The following is an 18,950-nucleotide window of genomic DNA, read 5'->3' on the forward strand; positions in this document are numbered from 1 at the left end:
GACTTCAAGTCAGATCTTCCACACAGAGGCTCTAGGGCCTATAGGCCTTCCTTCTGTGGGCTTTATGTAAGAACAATGGTGACCAGCCCACCAGCCTGTAGGAATTAGATGTGATTGATTGAATGCAGTAGAACCTAATGGCAGATGCTGTGGCTTAGTTCTTGGGAGTCATTTGAACCATCCCTCCTTTGTGTCTGTTTGAGACCTGCCTGACTCTCTTGCCAGGTGTCAGTTACCCAGTGGACAGACCCACACTTGTAACAACAGTGACCGTTAGTGAAAGGTCTCTTAAACATGTGCCCGCTCAGGCACATGCACATGCAACGTACGCAAAGCCTGGATCTTGCTATGTTGAGAGTTCAGTCTTGATTAGATCCGAAATTGAAATTCTGGCCACTGTCCTTCCAAATGCAGCGGAAACTGCTAGCCAGCCCCGGGGGAGCCTCTGATACGTGATGCTGTGTCTTCATAAATAAAAAACACCCGCAGCCCCAGCAGACAGGGCCCCAGGAACCTGCCGCCTCTCTCTCATCCTCTGCACAGGGGCCACAGCATCCAGGCAGATACACAGGGCTGGAACCAGAGCACAAGCAGGTGTGCCCTGCAAGGACCTCCCAGAACAGACTAGAAGCAAGCCCTGCTTCCTCCTAAGGACAACATGCATTTTTTCCAGGCCTTTCAAAGCAAGACAGGTCAATCGAGTTATAATTGGCTCTCTAATTAGAACTCCCACAAGCTGTTAAAATCTTTACCTGCTGCCTGGCATCTTATTCAAAGGTGACAAATCCGCTTCTGCCTTTGGAATGATTAAAGAAAGCCAGCCAGTCTCCCCCTTCCTGCTGACAGCAGTCCCCCTCCAGCGTCCCCTACCCCTGCTCAGACGCCCACACAGCTACCGGCAAGCACGACGGGGAGGGGCTGGAGGAAATCAGGCCGGGCAAGGCTGTGTTGCTGATGGTCTACTGGAGGCTGCTGGGGAGAAGGTTCATTCTGTCCTGCTTTCCAGGACAGGAAACATTTTGAGGGTGCTTTGGACAAGCCCTGAGCCCTCCTCTCAAGCTGATCATAACAAAGAAAACAAACCTTGTCTTGTAAGTGGCTCATGCACAGAATCCCAGCTACCGGGGAGGCAGACGTAAGAAGGATCTCAGCTCAAGGACAGACCAGGCACAAAGTTATCGTGACTGCATCTCAGAGAACAAACTCTGCATGGTGATGTGCACCTGTCATCCCAGCTAGGCGGGAGGCAGAGATAGGAGGATCATGGTCCAAGGCCACCCCTAGGCAAAAAGTACATGATCCTATCTGAAAAATAACTAAGGTGAAAGGGGACTGGGGAAGGGTGGGGCTCAAGCAGCAGAGTACTCAAGACCTGGCGTTCAAAACCCTGATGATGTCCTCCTTGACTCTGCCCCATTCTGTATCCTGAGACTGAAGAAAATGGATAGAGTGTGTGTGTGTGTGTGTGTGTGTGTGTGTGTGTGTGTGTGTTGCTCACCTCAGTGTGAGATTGGCAGTGTGGCTTGGACTCGAGCATTGGTGACTAAACACAGCATCACTTGTATTTCCTGGTGGTCCCTCTGCGGCCGGGGCCTCGGGAGCCCCTGCCAGCTAGGAGGTACCTGCAATGCTGCTAGGGCCAGCAAACTCGCCTGCCCATCTCAACACATTGCTGCTACAGTGGCTTGTACGTGGGTGACTTGGAGTCTGCCATGGAGGGGACATTTATACCATGGCAAATGACAAAGTGCCACAAATCAGGGCTTCCTTGCTTTCAGGGGTTCAGCTTACAAGCACATCCATGGGTCCAGATGGGCCATTATTATTCCATAGAGAAGGAAACAGAGGTGTTAGGGAGCAGCAGCCACGGGCAGCCATGGTCAGCGGCCCTAACTCAGGACTCCTGGGCAAAGGACGTGGCCTAGATCTAACAGCTCACCTGCCCTCCAAATGGCTGGTGGCAGGAAGAATGGTGGAATTGGAAGCTCACATTTTGGAGCAGAAAAGACCCATATTTGGTACCTAGCTGCACTATGCATTAGCGATTTGTGTGACCTTGGTTTGTCCCTTAACCTCCATAATGCAGAAGTGAACAGAGTTCTTGGAGCCAGACATAGACCTTAGCACGTGCCCCATACATAAAGCCCCACCCTGCAGCCAGCCATCTCCTGTGCCTTCTCTTCTGCCATAATGGCTGTGGAAATCCTGGAGAAAACGAAAGATTCCCAGGCTCCCTAGAGACGGACAGGTCTCCCCCACGGACCTGTACCCTGCCCCTAGTCTGTGATGGACAGGGTTCCCTTTCAGCAAGGGCCCAGTCCAGGAGCAAAGAGGTGCCCAGTTACCCAAGGGCTGATCTTGGGCAGCTAGAGCTGCTGGCGTGTCACTTCTACTCTGAGCAGCCCTCTAGACCAGGAACACACAACAGCCACTCCTCTTCCTGAGCCCACTGGCCGCCAAGCATCAGGTGCGCAGGCGACCGCGGTGGTTGCTTTTTCTCTTCTGATTTGCCCATCCCCCTGCAAGGCATTGTTGAAGCCCCGCCCCCTCCGGTGGGGTGGGAGGTGTTGAACTGTGTGCCGGGGACGCTGGGAAGTCTGGCAGGCCCTGTGCCAGCCTCAGCCTATTTAGTAGCAGCAGGGGGCCTCGTGGATGAGCTGGGCTGGGTGAGTGCTCTTCCCCCGAGTTGCCTGGGGGTTTTGAGGCGATGGCTCAGATCTGGCTGCTGATGTATCCCACCCTGAAGTGGGAAATGATAAGAGCTCAACCATGTGGAAAAGGAAAATGCTGGGTTTGGGTCTCTGCTCCAGCCTCGCCTTAGTTTCCACCCAAGCATGCAGTTCCCCACCCTGGCCTCGGTCTTTCTCTGTTGTCCTTGTTTCAGCCCTGGGCCTCAGTTAGGAGCTCTGGGAGAGAATGCTTGTACAAACTCCAGGAATCAAAGGCTTCTCTTTACTCACTAACTTCTAATGCCCCCCCCCACATACACACTGGTACCCTAAAACAATTCTGTCATGAGGAGCAACAGGGCAGAGCCAAGGGCCAGCTAGAGTTGGGGTTGTGAGTTCTCTTGTTATTTGGGAGGGAAAATCATTTTCCAAGGCTTATCAATTCCAGTTTTCCCTTCATTGGAAAGTGTCTTATCATTCTGTTTATTCCTATTTAAAACTGGAAAGGGGGTTCGCGCCAAACTCTGGAAGGGATGAGCAGGTGCTAGCCAAAATGATCACATCCTCCATGGCAGGTCATGAGTCAGCCTGTGTTTGTGTCCCCATGAGCTGGCTTCGGCTGCAGTGGAGCACGCCCAGTCCCCAGCAGGGCCCTTCCTCCCTGTTCCCCCATCCCCTGAAAACTCAGGCTGTGGGAAGCAGTCAGGCTTCCTGTGATCCTGGCGGCCTGGCACAGGTAGCATTCTCCATCAACGTCCAGGTGGGACCTGAGGGAACTTCATCCCCAGGCAGCCTTCAGAGATGGGTCATCTGAACTGGGGAGAGCATCCATCATCACCTCCACGCAGACAGCCTGCTGCACTGGGCCCGTGGTTCATGGAGACTCCTGTGGTCCCTGGGATGGACAGAGTTGATACCCATTCCATGGTCAACTGTGGAGTGCCTACAGAATACCCAGCATGTGCCAGGGGCTGAACTGCCACCAAGCAGGTATTATCTGCTGAGTCCCAAGGAATCAGCACATGGTCTCTGGAGATGCCAGGAGTGGCCATAGCCCTTGTCTGTGGGAGTCTGGGTATTTTTAGTCCAGCAGTTGGTGGTGCTTTTTCTCCTCTGCACTACTGGCTTTCTCCAGCTTTCTCCAGCATTTTCTGTAAATCCAGGGACCTGCCAGCATGCCCAGCAAGCCCAGCCTTTGACACTGCTCCACCATCAGCCTGTCTCTCAGGAGGCTGGGAGTGATCTGTGGTGGCCCGCACCTCGCCGAATCCTCTGCTCAGCTCTGGGACACTCAGTTTTGCTGCTGGAGGTCGGCACTCGCCGGCCTCTGCCCCATTCCTCCTCTGAGTAGCCCCTCCTGGCCTCCTGCACCCCTCCATGCAGGCCCCAGGAGCATATGGTCGTGTCCCCAGAATACTCAGTGGTTGATGATCTTAGACCGTAGATTTTCCAGCTGGAGATTATTTACTCAGATACTTTGTCTTCTACATTGGAAAAGTAGGTGAGAGAGCAGACTCTTAATTGACAGTGGATGGCAAACGACAGGGCTGCTTGGGGAGCCCTGCCTCACCCAGTCCCACTACTCCCCCAGAACTGACACAACTTTTCTTTCTCTGCTTTCTTTCTCTTCTTTCTCCTTTCTTTCTCTTTTCTTTTTCTTTGTGCTGGTACTGGGGCTTGGCCTCAGGGCTCTGTGCCCTTGTTTGGCTTTTTTGCTCAAAGCTGGCAACCTACCACTTGAGCCATGCCTCCACTTCCAGATTTTTGCTGGTTCATTGGAGATAAGTCTCAAAGACTTTTCAGCCCGGGCTGGCTTTGAACCGAGATCCTCAGATCTCAGCCTCCTGAGTAGTTGGGGATGACAGGCATGGGCCACTGGTGCCTGGCTTCACATCCAGCTTTTTGCTGATAAACTGGAGATAAGTCTAGGAGACTTTTCTGCCTAGTCTGGCTTCAGACCTTGGCAATGCTCAGATCTCAGCCTCCTGAGTAGCTAGGATTACAGGCCTGAGCCCCTAGTGCCCAGTGATTACAACTTCTGGCTTCCAGTGCTTGGTGATAATTGGTCAGCCTGAGTATAAAGAACATCCCACAAAGGCACAGGCTCCCCTCCCCCTCCCCTGAGCACAGGTTGGAATGAGAATGAGGAGGCCCTATCACGGTGTTTGGAAAGGCTTGCAGGCTTGGACCACAGTGGGCACTAGGGTCCCTAGGACACTGGTACTCCAGGAAGCCCCTCAGTGCAGGTCCAAAGGGCTCACATGCAAATCGTACCCTGGCTGTGGAAAACATACAATGGAAGACCGTCTCACATGTCTCCCCCCTTGATCCTAAGGTCCAGACACTGTCCCCAAGGGGGACCTGGGCCTCTGCCTAGACCTGCTCTTTTCACTGTGGAGTCAGGGTTGCGGAGCCAGGGGAGGCAGGGCTCCATGTTCTCATTTGGCTTTTTTTTTTTCTCAAAGCTGGCACTCTACCTCTCGAGCCAGGCTCTACTTCCAGATTTTCACTTCCAGCAAAAAGTCTCGGGAACTTTCTGCCTGGGCACAAGCCACCTGCAGTGGCACCTTCCCAAGCACAGTGGAGCAGGGGCAGCACCCCGCTCCCTGAGGACAGGAGGAGGCCCTGGGGGGGCAATTAGCACCAAACTTTCCACTGTGTCAATAACTCAGGGCCATGGGGAAGCGCTGACTTCCAGGCTGCCTGGCTCGTTGTTGGGGAAGGTAGTCAAAAATAAATAAATAAGTCAACCAGGGAGATGTATAAATAAATCAACAGGCGTCTCTCCCCTGTTGCCGATGGAAAAATACTGTAATCAGGGCACCCATGCTGGCACCCACAGAGCACAGCGCATGCGCGGGTGGGACATGGCAGGCTTGCTCCCCCAGGAGACCGGTCGGGGGTCAGGTCCAGCGGTCAGGCCCTGCCTCAGAGCTCATTCCATCGCCACAAAGCACAGAATGAAATGGCAGTTGGGGGAGGGAGGCTGGAGACTTGTCTGGAATATTCCCAAGAACTGCCTTCCACTTCGGGGAGGGGAGGACACCTAGTGTCCCCACATCATGCAGGGGACGCAGGGCTTCTGCCTCCTCGTCCAGCATGGCCCAAGCACCAGGTGGACCTGGTGTCACCTCTCCCGGGCCGTCCTTGGATGCTGCCTAGGACTTGCTGACCCGACACTCTCTCAATTAGGTCAGCACATCACGCAGTGCTTCTGCGAGTGTGGGCATCGAGTCTCAGGCTGCAGCCAGTGGGAACCGCCCTGACTCTGGGGACGCCCTCCCCACTCCCTGTGTGTAGCAGCACCCAGTGCCCCAGTGCTGCAGTGGGAGAGCGACGGAGTGACCACTTCCGGTGCTGGCAGCGCAGGGCTCAGCTCCAGGGGCCGCTGCGCACAGGGCACGCAGATGCCGCCCTTGCCCTTGCAGTACCCACACCAGGGAGGAGAGGGCTGGCAGTGAGGCGAAGCTGTCCTCCATCACTAAAGTCATTGCTCTCCCCTTTTTTCCTGACCAGCAAAATTATCCCACTATTAATTCTCAAGGACGAGTGAAGGGATGTGGCATTCTAGCCCTCTGGGCTTGTGGCTGAGGCCAGGGTGCCTGGTCTCTGACATCTGTGGGTGGAAATGACCCGCTACCCCCATGCTTCCCTGCCTTTGGACTGGGAGGTCGACCAGTTACCATCTACGCCCTGCCTTAGGCCAGGTATAAGCATCAAGATCAGATACAGGAAGGTTCTAGAAATAGTCTGCGTGGGGTCACAACTCCTGCCACCCAGACCCTGAGCTTCAGCCTTCCATCTGTTTAGCTAAGTGTGGGAGCCTCACATCATGTCTTCTGGGACATCCTCCTCCTCCTCCTGTCAGCCTGGCCTTGAACCTATGAGACAGCCCCTCCCGGCTCAGGGCACGGCAGGCTGGGGCGGGGTCCACAGCATGCCACCCTCAGGTTCAAGCATCCCGAATGTGCCAGTGCACATTTGTGGAAGAGAGGAAAGAGCTAGGAAGGGCTTTGGTTGTAGCAGAGGGAACAGAGCCCCAGCGTGGAAACCCAGATTCCCGGATGCCATTCCACAGCTCACTTCTATGATCTTGGCATCACAGTTCCGCATCCACAGACGTGACAGCCACAGATCAAAAATATTTGGGAGAAAAAAATGTATCTGTACAAAACATGTATAACCTTTATTTTGCTTGTCATTATTTTTAAGTGAGTCAGTATGGCAACTTGTTACACGGTATCTGCCTTGCGTCGGGTCTTACACATAATCTGGGGATGGTTTGCTGTATATGAGAGGTGGTGCCCAGGCGAGAGACAAACACGGTGCCCTTTTATATCAGTGACTTGGGCATCTTAGAGCCGATCCGCCATGGGCCATTTTTGTCCCCCTATTAAATAAGGATGCTCGCCCTTAGGGAATGTTTCTGTACCCTATTCTCTGCCACAGGTAAACCCAGGACACCTGCTGCAGAGAGGGGCAGCTGTGGGGTGTGGCAGGTTGGGGGGCTGCTGGCAGGTTCTCTTCCCACCCATCCCCACTGACTGTCCTCTGAAAGCCAGCACAGCCTGTGGAGATGTTGGCACCAATGCTGAGTACCCGGTTTCAGAGAAATTAGGCTGGCGGAAGTTCAGAGCAGAGGCTGGATGGGCCCCTGGGCTTAGAGCCAGACAGCCGCATCCTTGCTGCTGACCTGCTGGTGTTTACTGCCTGACGGCCCGTCGCTCTGGCACTGCTAACTGCAGTATAAGCTCCTCTGTAATATTCCAAACCTTCTTGGAAGAAAGCAGCCACACAGGTGCTGCTTTAAAAGATTCTGCTAGACAGGTACCTGAAAACATAAATAATGTTCACATTTCTCCCCGAGGCTTGGGGGTGCCTCTGTGTGGACCCAAAAACAGGTCTTCTTCTAGACACTGCTTTAGGCAGCAGAATTCAGCAAGTTGGAGACAATGGGTAGATCTGAGATTGCCACTTCTGTAAAGCCTGGGGAAGGAGGGAGGTTCTGGAAGCTTCCTTCAGATCCTGAATGACTGTTAGGTAGAAAGGAAAGGGACTTCTCCACACGACTCCAGGGGACTCAGAACATCAGAGCATGAGTATTTAATGAAGAGTCTCATTAGAGCCCCATGTTTTTCAGCCACAGTTCAGTCAGTCCACTGATGGTGTGGGCTTCCAGGGAAGTAGGGAGCTCCCTGGCATTAGGGGGTACAGGCAGACGTAGGAGGCTCCCTGTGTGACAGCAGCAGGAACTTGCACATCCGAGGGCAGAGGCCCAGCCCCCAGCCCTGTGCCAGGGACTTCCGCCTCCACTGCTGGGTGGCCACGAGCTTGGAAAACGGAAAGGCTTTTGAAGAATTGACTTTTGCTTTCTTCCAATTAGTTCAGTATGTCCTGCAAAGGGGGGGGGGTCCCCCCACAAGAGGGCAGCCTCTTCAGTCCTCAGGGAGTAGAGGGGTGCCTCTTGAGCTATGACTGGTGGAGGAGGCGCGGGGCCGTTCACTCAGGATGTGGGCATCACACCCTGGCAAGGCAGAGCTTTGGTGTCTGCTGAGCACCAGGTACGGAGTCTTCTTTCCCCAGGCCAGAAGCATCCCTTCCCCAGGGCTCGGGGCCCTATGTCTGACTGACAGCAGCAAGTTGGGGTATTTTCTGTAGCTTTGGTTGTGCCATTCAAGCAGGGACACTGGAGGGACACGGAAGCCAGAGGCCACGGGATTTCAAGATTTGTCTTTCCTGTTACCCCAGCCCTGTCCATCATAGATGGAGAAGAATCATGTAGCGTGCAGGTCTGACTTCTGCTCACGTCCGCCACAGCTCTTCTCCATCTGACCTTTGGCAGAAGAACCCACTCCTGGGGCAGCAGGTCCCCAGCCGTGGCCTGCTGGCCTTTTCCTCCCTGTCCTTTGTCCTTGCATCCTCCCCTTCCAGGCCTTCCAGCCCAGGCTCCCAGAGCAGGGCTTGAGTTGCTTTTGTTGTTCTGAAGATTAAGTGGCCTCATAAAGCTCTGTTCTCCCTTAAGGACTTGAGTGGGGATCCTGGAGTCTGGAGGCCACAGGGGACAGCTAGCTCAGTAGCCTCACATTGGAGGGGAGAGGGCTGTGTGCCAGCAGGCTGGGGGGCCTTCTGTCTGGGGTGGTCCCACCCACTGTGTGCTCTGGGAGGTGGAGGTGTGCAGGCAGCATGGGAATGAGCTAGGGACACCTGGCCTTGGCCAGCTTGCCTAGGGACCTGGCTCTCAAGACCTTCTGGCCTAGCAGTCAACCTTCAAGCTTATTATAACCGGCATGAACACACACTTGTTCCCCCAAGCTGTTTCAAAGCTCCCCAAACAAAGGAAATAGAAAACAAAGCCCAGGAGAGATCAGGCCTCGCCAGGAGCTGCTGGAATTCAGGGAGAGAAGCCACAGCCCCACCCCTCCCACATGCGTTGCTGTAGTTTCCTTCTGGAAGCATCAGAGGGAAGCAGAAAGGGCCCCACACCTGCAGCACGAAATGCACATGTTCAGAACCTCCTGCTCATGCACCTCTGGTGTTTCCGAAAGAGGATAGGGCAGCATGGAGGGAGGTCAAAGCTCTGTATTCCTGCTAAAGCCATTGTTTCCTATGGGCTTCTCAGAGTGGCTTTAGTTTGCTATGTATATTCTGGTCTGAAAGAAAGTTTTGAAAATACCACCAGCATCCCCTGCCTCCTGCCGCATCCTCAGGATAGAAAATGCAAATGTGCAGAGGGAAATAGTGGGGTGAGCCGCTCTTCTGCGGTCTGTGAACTTAGACTCCCAGCCCCACTGGCCGTGGTATCCTCTTCTCTGGGTTATGGAGCCCAGGAAATCCAACAGCTTCCAGAAAACTCTCAATCTGCTGTGCACACAGCCCCTGGCAGAACAAGCAGAATGGATAGTCAAGGCCTGGGCACTGTCAGAGCCCTGTGGTAAGAGAGGAAAATGCAAAGATTTGCTGTGGGACAGGTGCTCTCCTGGGCCTCCTCCGCCCCGTGCCTGGCAGCAGGGACCGGCCTAGAGCAGAGCTCTTTCCTCTCTGGCCCTCCACTTGCTCACTTGCAGAGCAGCATCAGACCAAAGGGATGGTCTGAAAACGATCCTGAGATTTTCTTGGGAGTAGATCAGCTCTGTGATAGGTGAGCCCAGAGCCTGCGAAAAAGCCATGGCAAGCCCTGGGCTGAGCTGGGAGCAGAGCCTGTCCCTCAGACAGCTGCCACAGATTTCTTCCAGAGGCGTGGCCCTGAGCACGCTGGCCTGACTGGGGTTTGGGACAAAGGTGGCAAAGCCTGAGCCAGAGCCTACTAGTGGGCCACGCCCACTCTCCTACACCACGCCCCATGGCTTCCATGCAGCTGGCATCTACAAGGAACCTCTTGGTGCCAGCCACCCCGTGCTATGTGTTCAAAGACAAATCAGAGGCTAGGGATGGCATCAAAGGGTCAACCAACTGCTGGAGGTCCCCTCCCCTCGCATCATTCACAGAAATGAGAAGGACATGGGATGATGGCAGCCATTCCAAGGTTGACGTGTGTGTGGAGCAGTCTGCTAGCACGTGGCACATCCCATTGGTCCCCACAGAAAAGGCTTCTGAGACTCAGAGCAACTGGGCCAAGTAGATAACTGAGCTGGAAGTCAGACCTAGCCATTGGGTGACCCTAGAGCTCACACACTACAGAAAGCTTGGAGCCTTTCCCCTGTGGAAAAGGCTCAAACTCACAGTCCCCTGCAGCAGCCAGGACTGGCAGAGTCCTTCCGGCTCCTTTCCAGTGTCCTCAGCCCTTTAGCACATCTGCCGCTTGGGCCCAGCCAGCTCTGCCACTCTGTGCTCTTCTTGAGGGTAACAAAGCTTTCCTTTGGCTGCTGCCTCCCCACAGGATCCCACCCTGGCATGCCTCTATCACACTGTCCAAAGTCCAGGGGTGCCCGCTGCCGAGGCCCAGGCCAGGCCCTGGAAAAGCTGCACCTGCTCCTCAGCCCCACCCACCTCCTCCAGGACTTCACCTGTCCTGCCAGACAGCATGTCCCTGCCCCATAGCCTCTGCTCTGAACAACGCCACTCTGAAAGCTACACCAGCAGTGGCTTAAGTTGTATTCTTGTGTGTTGGGTTTTCGTGGCTGCTTCTTTACCCGGTCTGCCCTGAGTACATGCTACCTGTCAGGGGGAACCTGGAGGTGCAGAGATGACCACACAGATCTGGTCCCTGTCCTCCAGGTACCCACAACCCCACCTAGTGAGGAGGTAGAGCTGGAGCTAAAACCACCAAGCGGAACAAGCAGGCAAGCAGCTTGCCATCAGTAAAACACACAGTGCATCCTTTATTATTCCCCTTGCACACTAAAACCTAATACAGCTGGTGGACCGGTGCCTTTGTCCTCCCAGGCTTATTTGTGTTTGGGAAGAGCTGCAGCCCCGCCACTGCCGCCTGCAGGGGTATAATGGCGGCGTTTCTGACCTAGAAAAGGGACAAATGCTCTTGAAGTGATCCAGTCCTACGCTTGACAGCAGACTCCCTCCTCTGTCCCTGACCTTGCTGTGGGTCCAGGAGCCTCTGCACACACCTGGCCAGCTAGCACATAGTGTGGTGTGGGCAGCACCAGCCAGGCTGTGGAAGGCAGAATACTCCCCAAACTCTGCCTAAGGAGCCAGCACCCCAGCTAGAGCTGAACCACGGGACTTCTGCGCTATGGCTTCTTTGAGAAGGACGCTTTCTTCCGGGGACATCATCTCCTTCTGCCTGTACCTCACCTAGCGGCCTACGCAGCAGGCAATAACGTGTTCTTGAGCCCAGCACACAGCTGACTTTGCTCATGAACAGAGCACCATGGGGCTGTCTAAGGTCTCCCAAACGGCCTGAGACCCTGCAGGCTTCTGACTCAGGCTACCCTGCTGCTGCCCTGCACTCCCAGAGCACAGTAGCACACACAGGGCTCCTGCAAGGCTCCCTGGCATACGACAAGGTGTTCAGTCCTGGGGCAGCAATTACCACACGAGAAAGGCAGGAGTGAGGAAGATGCTAATTGCCCTCCAACTAGCCAAGTCCATTTTGTCTCATTTGAAATAACGGGTTTCATTTAATCCTTTATTTCTAATTTGGTGCATCACCAAGATCTTATTTGTACAAAACACCTGATTAGAATAATTACAAGCTTGAGAACCATCTTCATTTGTGTCTGATGAGAGGGACTAGCAAAGGAGCTCAGAGGTGACTCCCCCTCCTTGCTGCAGGCTGGGCCCAGCTGGCTCAGGAGCCTCAGGTTGGGCAGGTGGAGATCTGTTTACACACACACACAGACACACACACACACACACACCAGTTCCTGCTTCAGCTCAGCAAAGGGCTTGCTTGGGCAGGTCATCTGGTCTATGAAACATGATCTGCAATTGCATGGGTTCCCAGAGGTGAATGAAGATGGAGGGGTCCTGCCTGCCAAGCAGAGAGCCATCACCCAGCACAGAGTAATGGCTGTGCGTCGTTAACACATTTTCCATTTTCACTGGTCTTTGCGAGTCAGGTCTTACAAGTTCCTCTCCAGACACCTGAGCCAGCTCTTGATGTTGTTGGTTGAGTTTTGATAAGGAGACAGGAAGCATCCTGGCCATGAAATACTTCACAGAATCTCTTCCTTTTGTCCGGTTGGTAGGTGGGAAGGTAAAGCTGTCCCCCTCGGGGTCGGGCTGCCCACGGGAGGCAGTGCAGCCTGGGCCCTTGTAGGAGTGGCAGATGGGCTGGAGCCCTGGCAGAGGAGCAAGCCTGGAGCAAGAAGTAGCCAGGTGGGGGAGAGGGAGGAGGGGGAAAAAACTCAGCCATCCCCAAGAGACCCCAGAAAGTGGGGCCCCCTGGCAATGAGGATGGTTGAGTGCCAGTCTCTGGAGTGAGAACTCAGATCTTTGTGAAGTCAGGATCCCGCGGCAGAACTGCTCAAGTCCAGGGCAGGAGAAGCAAGCCTCCGGGTAGCATCACCGCTAACAGCCAGGCATGTCCGGCTCCCACCCCACCTCTGGCCTTGCTGGCTCCTGCAGTGGTGCAGACCCCAGCTGGAGCTTGCTCAGGTCAGTGTTGTGATGGGGCTGATTCATGAGCTACCATTGGCTTGCTAGGCATCTGGACTGAGGCCTGTTTCAACATTCCCATGCCAAGCCTACACTGGCAGCCCCTGGCAAGTCTGTGCTATGTCCCTGAACAGCTCCGGGTGTAGGAATTAATTCTACTAAGCAGATTGCTCAGGAAGCCACAAGATCATCTGGGAATGGCAGCCTGCTCCTACCTTGGGAGGACAAGTCCAGATTTCTGACAAACAAGAGCCCTAAATGCTAGGGAAATGCAGAGGGGCGCAGCTCCCAGCACCAAGGACGAGAGTCAGGTGAGCCCTGGGCCGGGCGACACCCAGCAAGATGAGAGAATGGCCTCTGTGTGCACAGAGAACACCTCCAGGTGTCCCCAGTAGCAGTATCCCCTGGTGCCTTGGCACCAGCAGCCATCCGCAGCCTCAGGCCGCCTATGGGCCACCTAAAGGAAAGCAAGGGACCCGCCCCATCCATGAGCAAATAGACACGCAACCCTACTGAGCAGCAGGCTGGGGAGAGAAGCAATCAAATCAGCCATTAGTGGCCAAAGAAATGAAAGGGAACACGCAGCGTGTCAGACGCCCATTTGCTGTTGCTTGGATGCTTGTGATTGGGTTATTGCCTGAGTCCACTGGGGCATGATGGGAGAGAGCCCCACAGTGCTCTGCCCGTGGTCACAGATGTGGGCTAGCCTTTGAAAGGCACGGGGGCAGCTCTGGGCCGTGAGCACAGCAGGCAGCCTGTAACTCAGTGTTCGCTGTAACCTTGGGCACAAATGTGGCCTTTCGGAAAGCTTGTCTCCCTGTAGCTAAAGCAGTGACAATAGATGAGCCAAGTAAAGTGTCCAGCACGGTGCCCAGCACTTCCCCCGTAAAGGAAGAAAGGAACCGATTGTACAGGCGACGAGCCTGGTGTTTGAACTGTGCCCTCCACCCACAGCCAAGTAAGTGCAGGCATCTTTTTCTGCCTTTCCGTGGTGGCCTGTCCCTCCCCATGCTGCCAGTGGCGGGCAGTGGGCTTCCCTGCCGGGAGAATGGATCAGAACCTTCTTGCAGAGTGTGTTCAATACTGCCTCACCTCTTGAAGAACAAAAAGAGTCTCCATTGTAACCCCATGGCTGCTTGTGACCCTGCCCAGACCCCTGCCTGTCCCCAACCTTCACCGACTTCATTGGAGCCTATGCTGACAGCTCCCCTTGAAGGGAAGCAGCCAGAAGCTTTGGTAGGCCTGACATCCTGCTGACCACAGCCAGGGAAATGGTCCCCATGTATGTGGTCTGCTTGAGATCCGGTAGTGAGGCTGTCTGAATATTCTATTTCCTTCCAAGCAGGTCTCGGGTGGGAGGGCTCTGTCCCAGCCAAGGGGCAAGATCCCTTACCACACCACCCTGGACTCCACCCAGAGGACTCCAGACAGTCCCCAGGAACTAGGAGAGTGCTGGGAGGAGCCTTAAGGATTGGTTTATCTATAAATTTGTAGTCCCCCTGCTTTGATGACAAAGCGTCCTGTAGTCAAAGGGCAGAGAGGAAAGACTTAGCTACCTGTTAAAACATGGCTCAGAGTCACAGAAGTTAAAACAGTATGGTGCTGATCCAAAATTAGTTATAAGCATGGAAGGCAGGCAGGAATGGCCAGTTTGTGTCTAGCACAGTAACACAGACACATCTCTGTTGGTCAAGGCTCAGTTTAAAACCAGGAATGTCTCAATAAGGAAAATGAGACATCTCAGATCTGTGGAAGATTAGCTTTCTAAGCTTTGAAGTGAGGCACTTCCCCCCCCATTATTGTTCATCAACAAATTTATGAAGTCAAAGAACAGACTAGGAAGTTATGATGGTAGGTAAATATCAGTCTTATAAAAGACTCCAAAACAGAAGTCAGGCATTGGTGGCTTGCACCTATAATTCTAGTTTCTCAGGAGGCTGAGATCTGAGGACCACAGTTCAGAGCCAACCCAGGCAGAAATATCTGTAAGACTTATTGCAATTAGCCAGCAAGAAACCAGAAGTAGAGGTACGACTCAAGTGATAGAATGCCAGCCTTGAGCAAAAATTTAGAAATGCTAAAGGAGAGTATAAGGCCCTGGCTTTAAACCTGGAGTCCAGGAATTACTTGAGAATTAGCTGAGTAGAGACATAATTCTCTCATCCACAGACTTGGCTGCCAACCCAAGAACAGATAGGTACCAGAGCTCCTGAGTCTCTGACCGTCTGTTTTCATGTCTGTCTCTCACTCCTGCAGGCCCTGATCCTTCACCAGCTAGGCCGCTACAGTCTGGCAGAAAAGATCCTCCGGGACGCTGTCCAGGTGAACTCGACAGCCCACGAGGTATGGAACGGGCTGGGTGAGGTCCTCCAAGCTCAGGGCAACGATGCGGCGGCCACTGAGTGTTTCCTGACAGCCTTGGAGCTGGAGGCCAGCAGCCCTGCTGTGCCCTTCACCATTATCCCCCGTGTGCTCTGAGCCGGCCGCCTGCCTCACCCGCCCTGCAGACCACAGAGGCCCTGCGTGGGCCACCAGGGGACGAATCTGCCACATGGAGGCCCTGGACAGGTGTTCCGCTGACCACAGTGAACTCACCAAGCCACCCCCAAATCATCGCTCTCTCCTCGTGCATTAATTTCTCTCATTGTTCTTTGCCAGCCCAATGATAGTTTCAAATCTCCAAACGTTGTTCAAAATGGATCATTATGTGCCATATTTGTTTGGTTAGTTGACATCTGAGTTTAAGTAAAATGATTATGGAATTAATCAGTAAATATAGAAGAATATATTCCAAGTTAAAAAAAATTCAGTGGCAGAACAGATTATTTTTATCAGAGCTGTAAAGAAAGCAACTGTCCTGTCCTCTGTCCCCTCCTGCCTCCCCTCCTCCTCCTTGGCCCAGAAACCAAATGTGAATCTTCTGTTCCCACCTCAGTACCAGTCCATGCCAGGACACCAGCTGACAACTTCTTGGTTCTATTGTCAATAATTGTACCATGTGATAAATAACTGTTCTCTTTACTTAGAACAAAGCCTGAGTCCAAGAATATTTATATTTTACCAATATATGCCTGTTACAAGAGAAGGAAAATATGAGTTATTTAAGTTTAACTTTTTTATGTGAATTCAGAGTTTATTTATCGATGGAAATATGTACAAAGAAGCTTCAAATGGAATATTTACCGACATTCCTTATACACAACAGACACTTGGCTAAATGGGAAGATGATGTTAATAAAAAAATAATAATTTTTAAATGGACCTCTAGCTCGTGTCTTTTCACAAGCGCTGCAGACCTGAGAAAGGCTATGGCGTAGGGAGCTGTCCGTACCTGTGGGGCCGGGAGCCTGCACCCTACACGAGATGGCCCAGTGACAGCCACTATAGAAACGAGCCTTGGGTCTGGGCCTGGCTCTGTCACCCTCTGTCTGAGCCAACCAGGCAAGTAAGTACTTTATTCCTTCCAAGCCTCTCTCTCATTTGTATTCTGAAAACAAACATGTGTCCTCATAGTAGATAGGTGTTTCCTGTGTCCTCAGGATAGGGTTAGAGATTTAGATCACATGACTTAGGCCCGGCCAATCAATATCTTGCATTCACTAGTCACCAAAGTTCCAGAATCAGCATGTGACTTAAACACAGTCCAATCAAGGAGGCGTTCTTACTCTTTCTAACTGCATGTGAACCTGAGATGAGCCACCATGAGGGGTTGGAGCTAAAAACAGAATCCAACAGAGCGGGACAGCAAAACCAGAACCAGAGAGAAACAGAACAGACTTCTGCCATCCCCCAAAGCAACTCTGCTGAGCAGTTGTGGGGAGCCTACCACACCCCACCCACGCCCACCCTTGCTAGAACCTAAGGGAATGTGGAAGGCCTGAACTGTGCTCTAATTACCTCGAAGTCAGGAAGAACTCATCCCTGGCTTGCTGAGGCAGACAGGTGAGGGGACAGCCGAGGACTGGGGAGAGATGACAAGAAGGAAGGAAAGTCCTGTGGACGGAGCATGTCAGCCTCCAGTCTCAGCCCCGACCTTGCAGGGCAGTATTTAGGGCTCTGAGTGGCTAATAAACCATGGAATTTTTTTATGGTCAGTCGTGGGGCCTGAACTCTGGGCCTGGGTGCTGTCCCTCAGCTCTTCAGCTCAAGGCTAGCGCTCTACCACTTGAGCCACAGCACCACTTCCAGCTTTTTCTGCTTATGTGGTGCTGAGGAATCGAACCCAGGGCCTCATGCATGCAAGGCAAGCGCTCTACCACTGAGCCACCTTCCCAGCCCCTCCCCCCAATTTCAATGACCTGGGCATGTGACCCAAGCTTAGCCAATGAGAAGCCCCCTGGCACTTTGGTTATGGAATTTTTTTTGTTTAATTACCTCTTGCTGCTAGGTTTGATGTCCTAACAGGATGCAGGTTGAGGTTACTGGGGGCCTTTGGCTCTTTGTGAACATGGTGCCAGCTCAGGAAGAGAGAGCAGGATGGAAAGAGAGCCTGCAGCCGAGGGTCACCATTGGAGCATGGGAGCCCAGCATTGTTCCATCCATCACATGTGCATTACAGTTCCCTCTTCTGCTCAGAGCACACAGAGTGGGTGGTTCTTCATCCCTAAAATGTACCAAAGAAATGCTGTGGTCTCCCACAGGCCCCATCTGAGGCCTCTCCCAAATTCTCATCACCCCAAATTCTGCCTTTCATTGAATCCTATCTTTCCCACCCAATCCACATCACCTCCATCCCAGCCTCATGACCCAGCCTCTCCCCCCATCCTGGCCTTCCACAGGCCCTCTGGGTTCCTTCCCACGCAGCTCTGGGCACATCATGTCTCTGCTCTGTTAACACCTCAATGACTGCCCCACCTCTTGCCTGGAACAGAATCCAGGCTCCAGAGGCCCTACTTGCTCTCTACCCCGACTCTCTCCCGGTCCTCTGACCTCCCTTCCACCCCCCCCAATCCCCTGACCTCCCACACCTGCCCAACTACAGGCATTCACTCATTTACTCCCTCACTTGGAAATGAGGCAGCAGAAGTCTAAAGGACAAGACACCCCCTGGAGAAATACCTGGCAAAAATGAGATAAACCTTTGACAGGTGCCCAGGTCTGTCCAACAGAGAAGACTTTTTTTATTTTTATTTTTTGGAAAGTGAGCTAAGATGTGGCCGATGATCACAACACTTCGGACAGATAAACAAGCTGTGGGACCCCACCCATATCAGGTAGGATCCTGGATAGAATGCAGGGTGTCCAGGGTGAGTCACTTGCATCTCTGAGTCTGTTTTCCCACATGCAAAACAGGGGTGATCACCAGACCTACCTTTTGCATTATCTTCAGTTGCTGTGATAACCCACAGTGCATCACGTGACTCATACGTGTGCTGCTGCATTATTCTCAGATGCACATGAAACGCAGCAGCACACGTATGAGGGGAGGGATGAGTGAGAATGTTGAAAGGGTGATACTGATCAAGAAGTATTCATAAACTGCTTTGTTAAACGGCACCTCCCTTGTATAACTCCCTTGTATAACAACAACAATAATAATAACAATTTAAAAAGAACCTCAATCAGAAAGACACTCCAGTACCGGTTAGTCAGAATCTAGAAGACTGAACAGAACGCGGGGAACATAGGTGCCTTCAATCTGCCCACTAACTACAACTGTCCTCAAAATATGTAACCAAGCCAGGTGCCGGTGGCTCACGCCCATAATGTTAGCCACTCAGGAGGCTGAGATCTGAGAACTGCCGTTCAAAGCCAACCTGGGCAGGAAAGTCTATGAGACTCTTATCTTCAATTTAATCACCAGAAAACCGGAAGTGTCACTGTGGCTCATGTGATAGAGCACTAGCCTTTAGCTGAAGAGCTCAGGGACAGTGTCCAGGCCCCAGAGTTCAAGCCCCAGAACTGACCAAATAATATATATACGCATATATATATATATATATATGTATATGTATATTTATTTATAGGAGGAATCTTTAACAGGTTAAGGTATAACTGTGAGGACTCCACTCTCCTTTGAGGTTTGGGTTGCTTGATTCTGAATCCTGTCATCAGAATCTAGTTCCCTCAGTTTCGTGTAGGTTTTTTTCATGTGAGTGCTTATCCATGCCTTGAAATGCCAGAGCTGGAACCCCGCTCTGGCTGGACCATGTGGGTGCTATGGTATGATCTAGCCACATTTTCAGGTAAGCTAGTCTTGGAGGAGACAGAACTCAGAGATTCCAACCC

At 52.8% G+C, this 18,950-nt stretch overlaps 1 protein-coding gene across 1 annotated transcript in view; it reads left to right on the forward strand.

Annotated features, from left to right (window-relative positions):
* Ttc7b (tetratricopeptide repeat domain 7B) overlaps positions 1-15,983 on the forward strand; it is a 187,813-nt gene extending 171,830 nt beyond the window's left edge. The window contains exon 19 of the mRNA XM_013017608.1: positions 14,979-15,983. Within this exon, the coding sequence (XP_012873062.1) occupies positions 14,979-15,200 (222 nt within the window). The 3' untranslated portion in view covers positions 15,201-15,983. The remainder of the gene's footprint in view (positions 1-14,978) is intronic.
* The last annotated feature ends 2,967 nt before the right edge of the window (positions 15,984-18,950 follow it).

This window comes from Dipodomys ordii, unplaced genomic scaffold, assembly GCF_000151885.1.
Source record: "Dipodomys ordii isolate 6190 unplaced genomic scaffold, Dord_2.0 Scaffold2, whole genome shotgun sequence".
NCBI classification, from domain to species: domain Eukaryota; kingdom Metazoa; phylum Chordata; class Mammalia; order Rodentia; family Heteromyidae; genus Dipodomys; species Dipodomys ordii.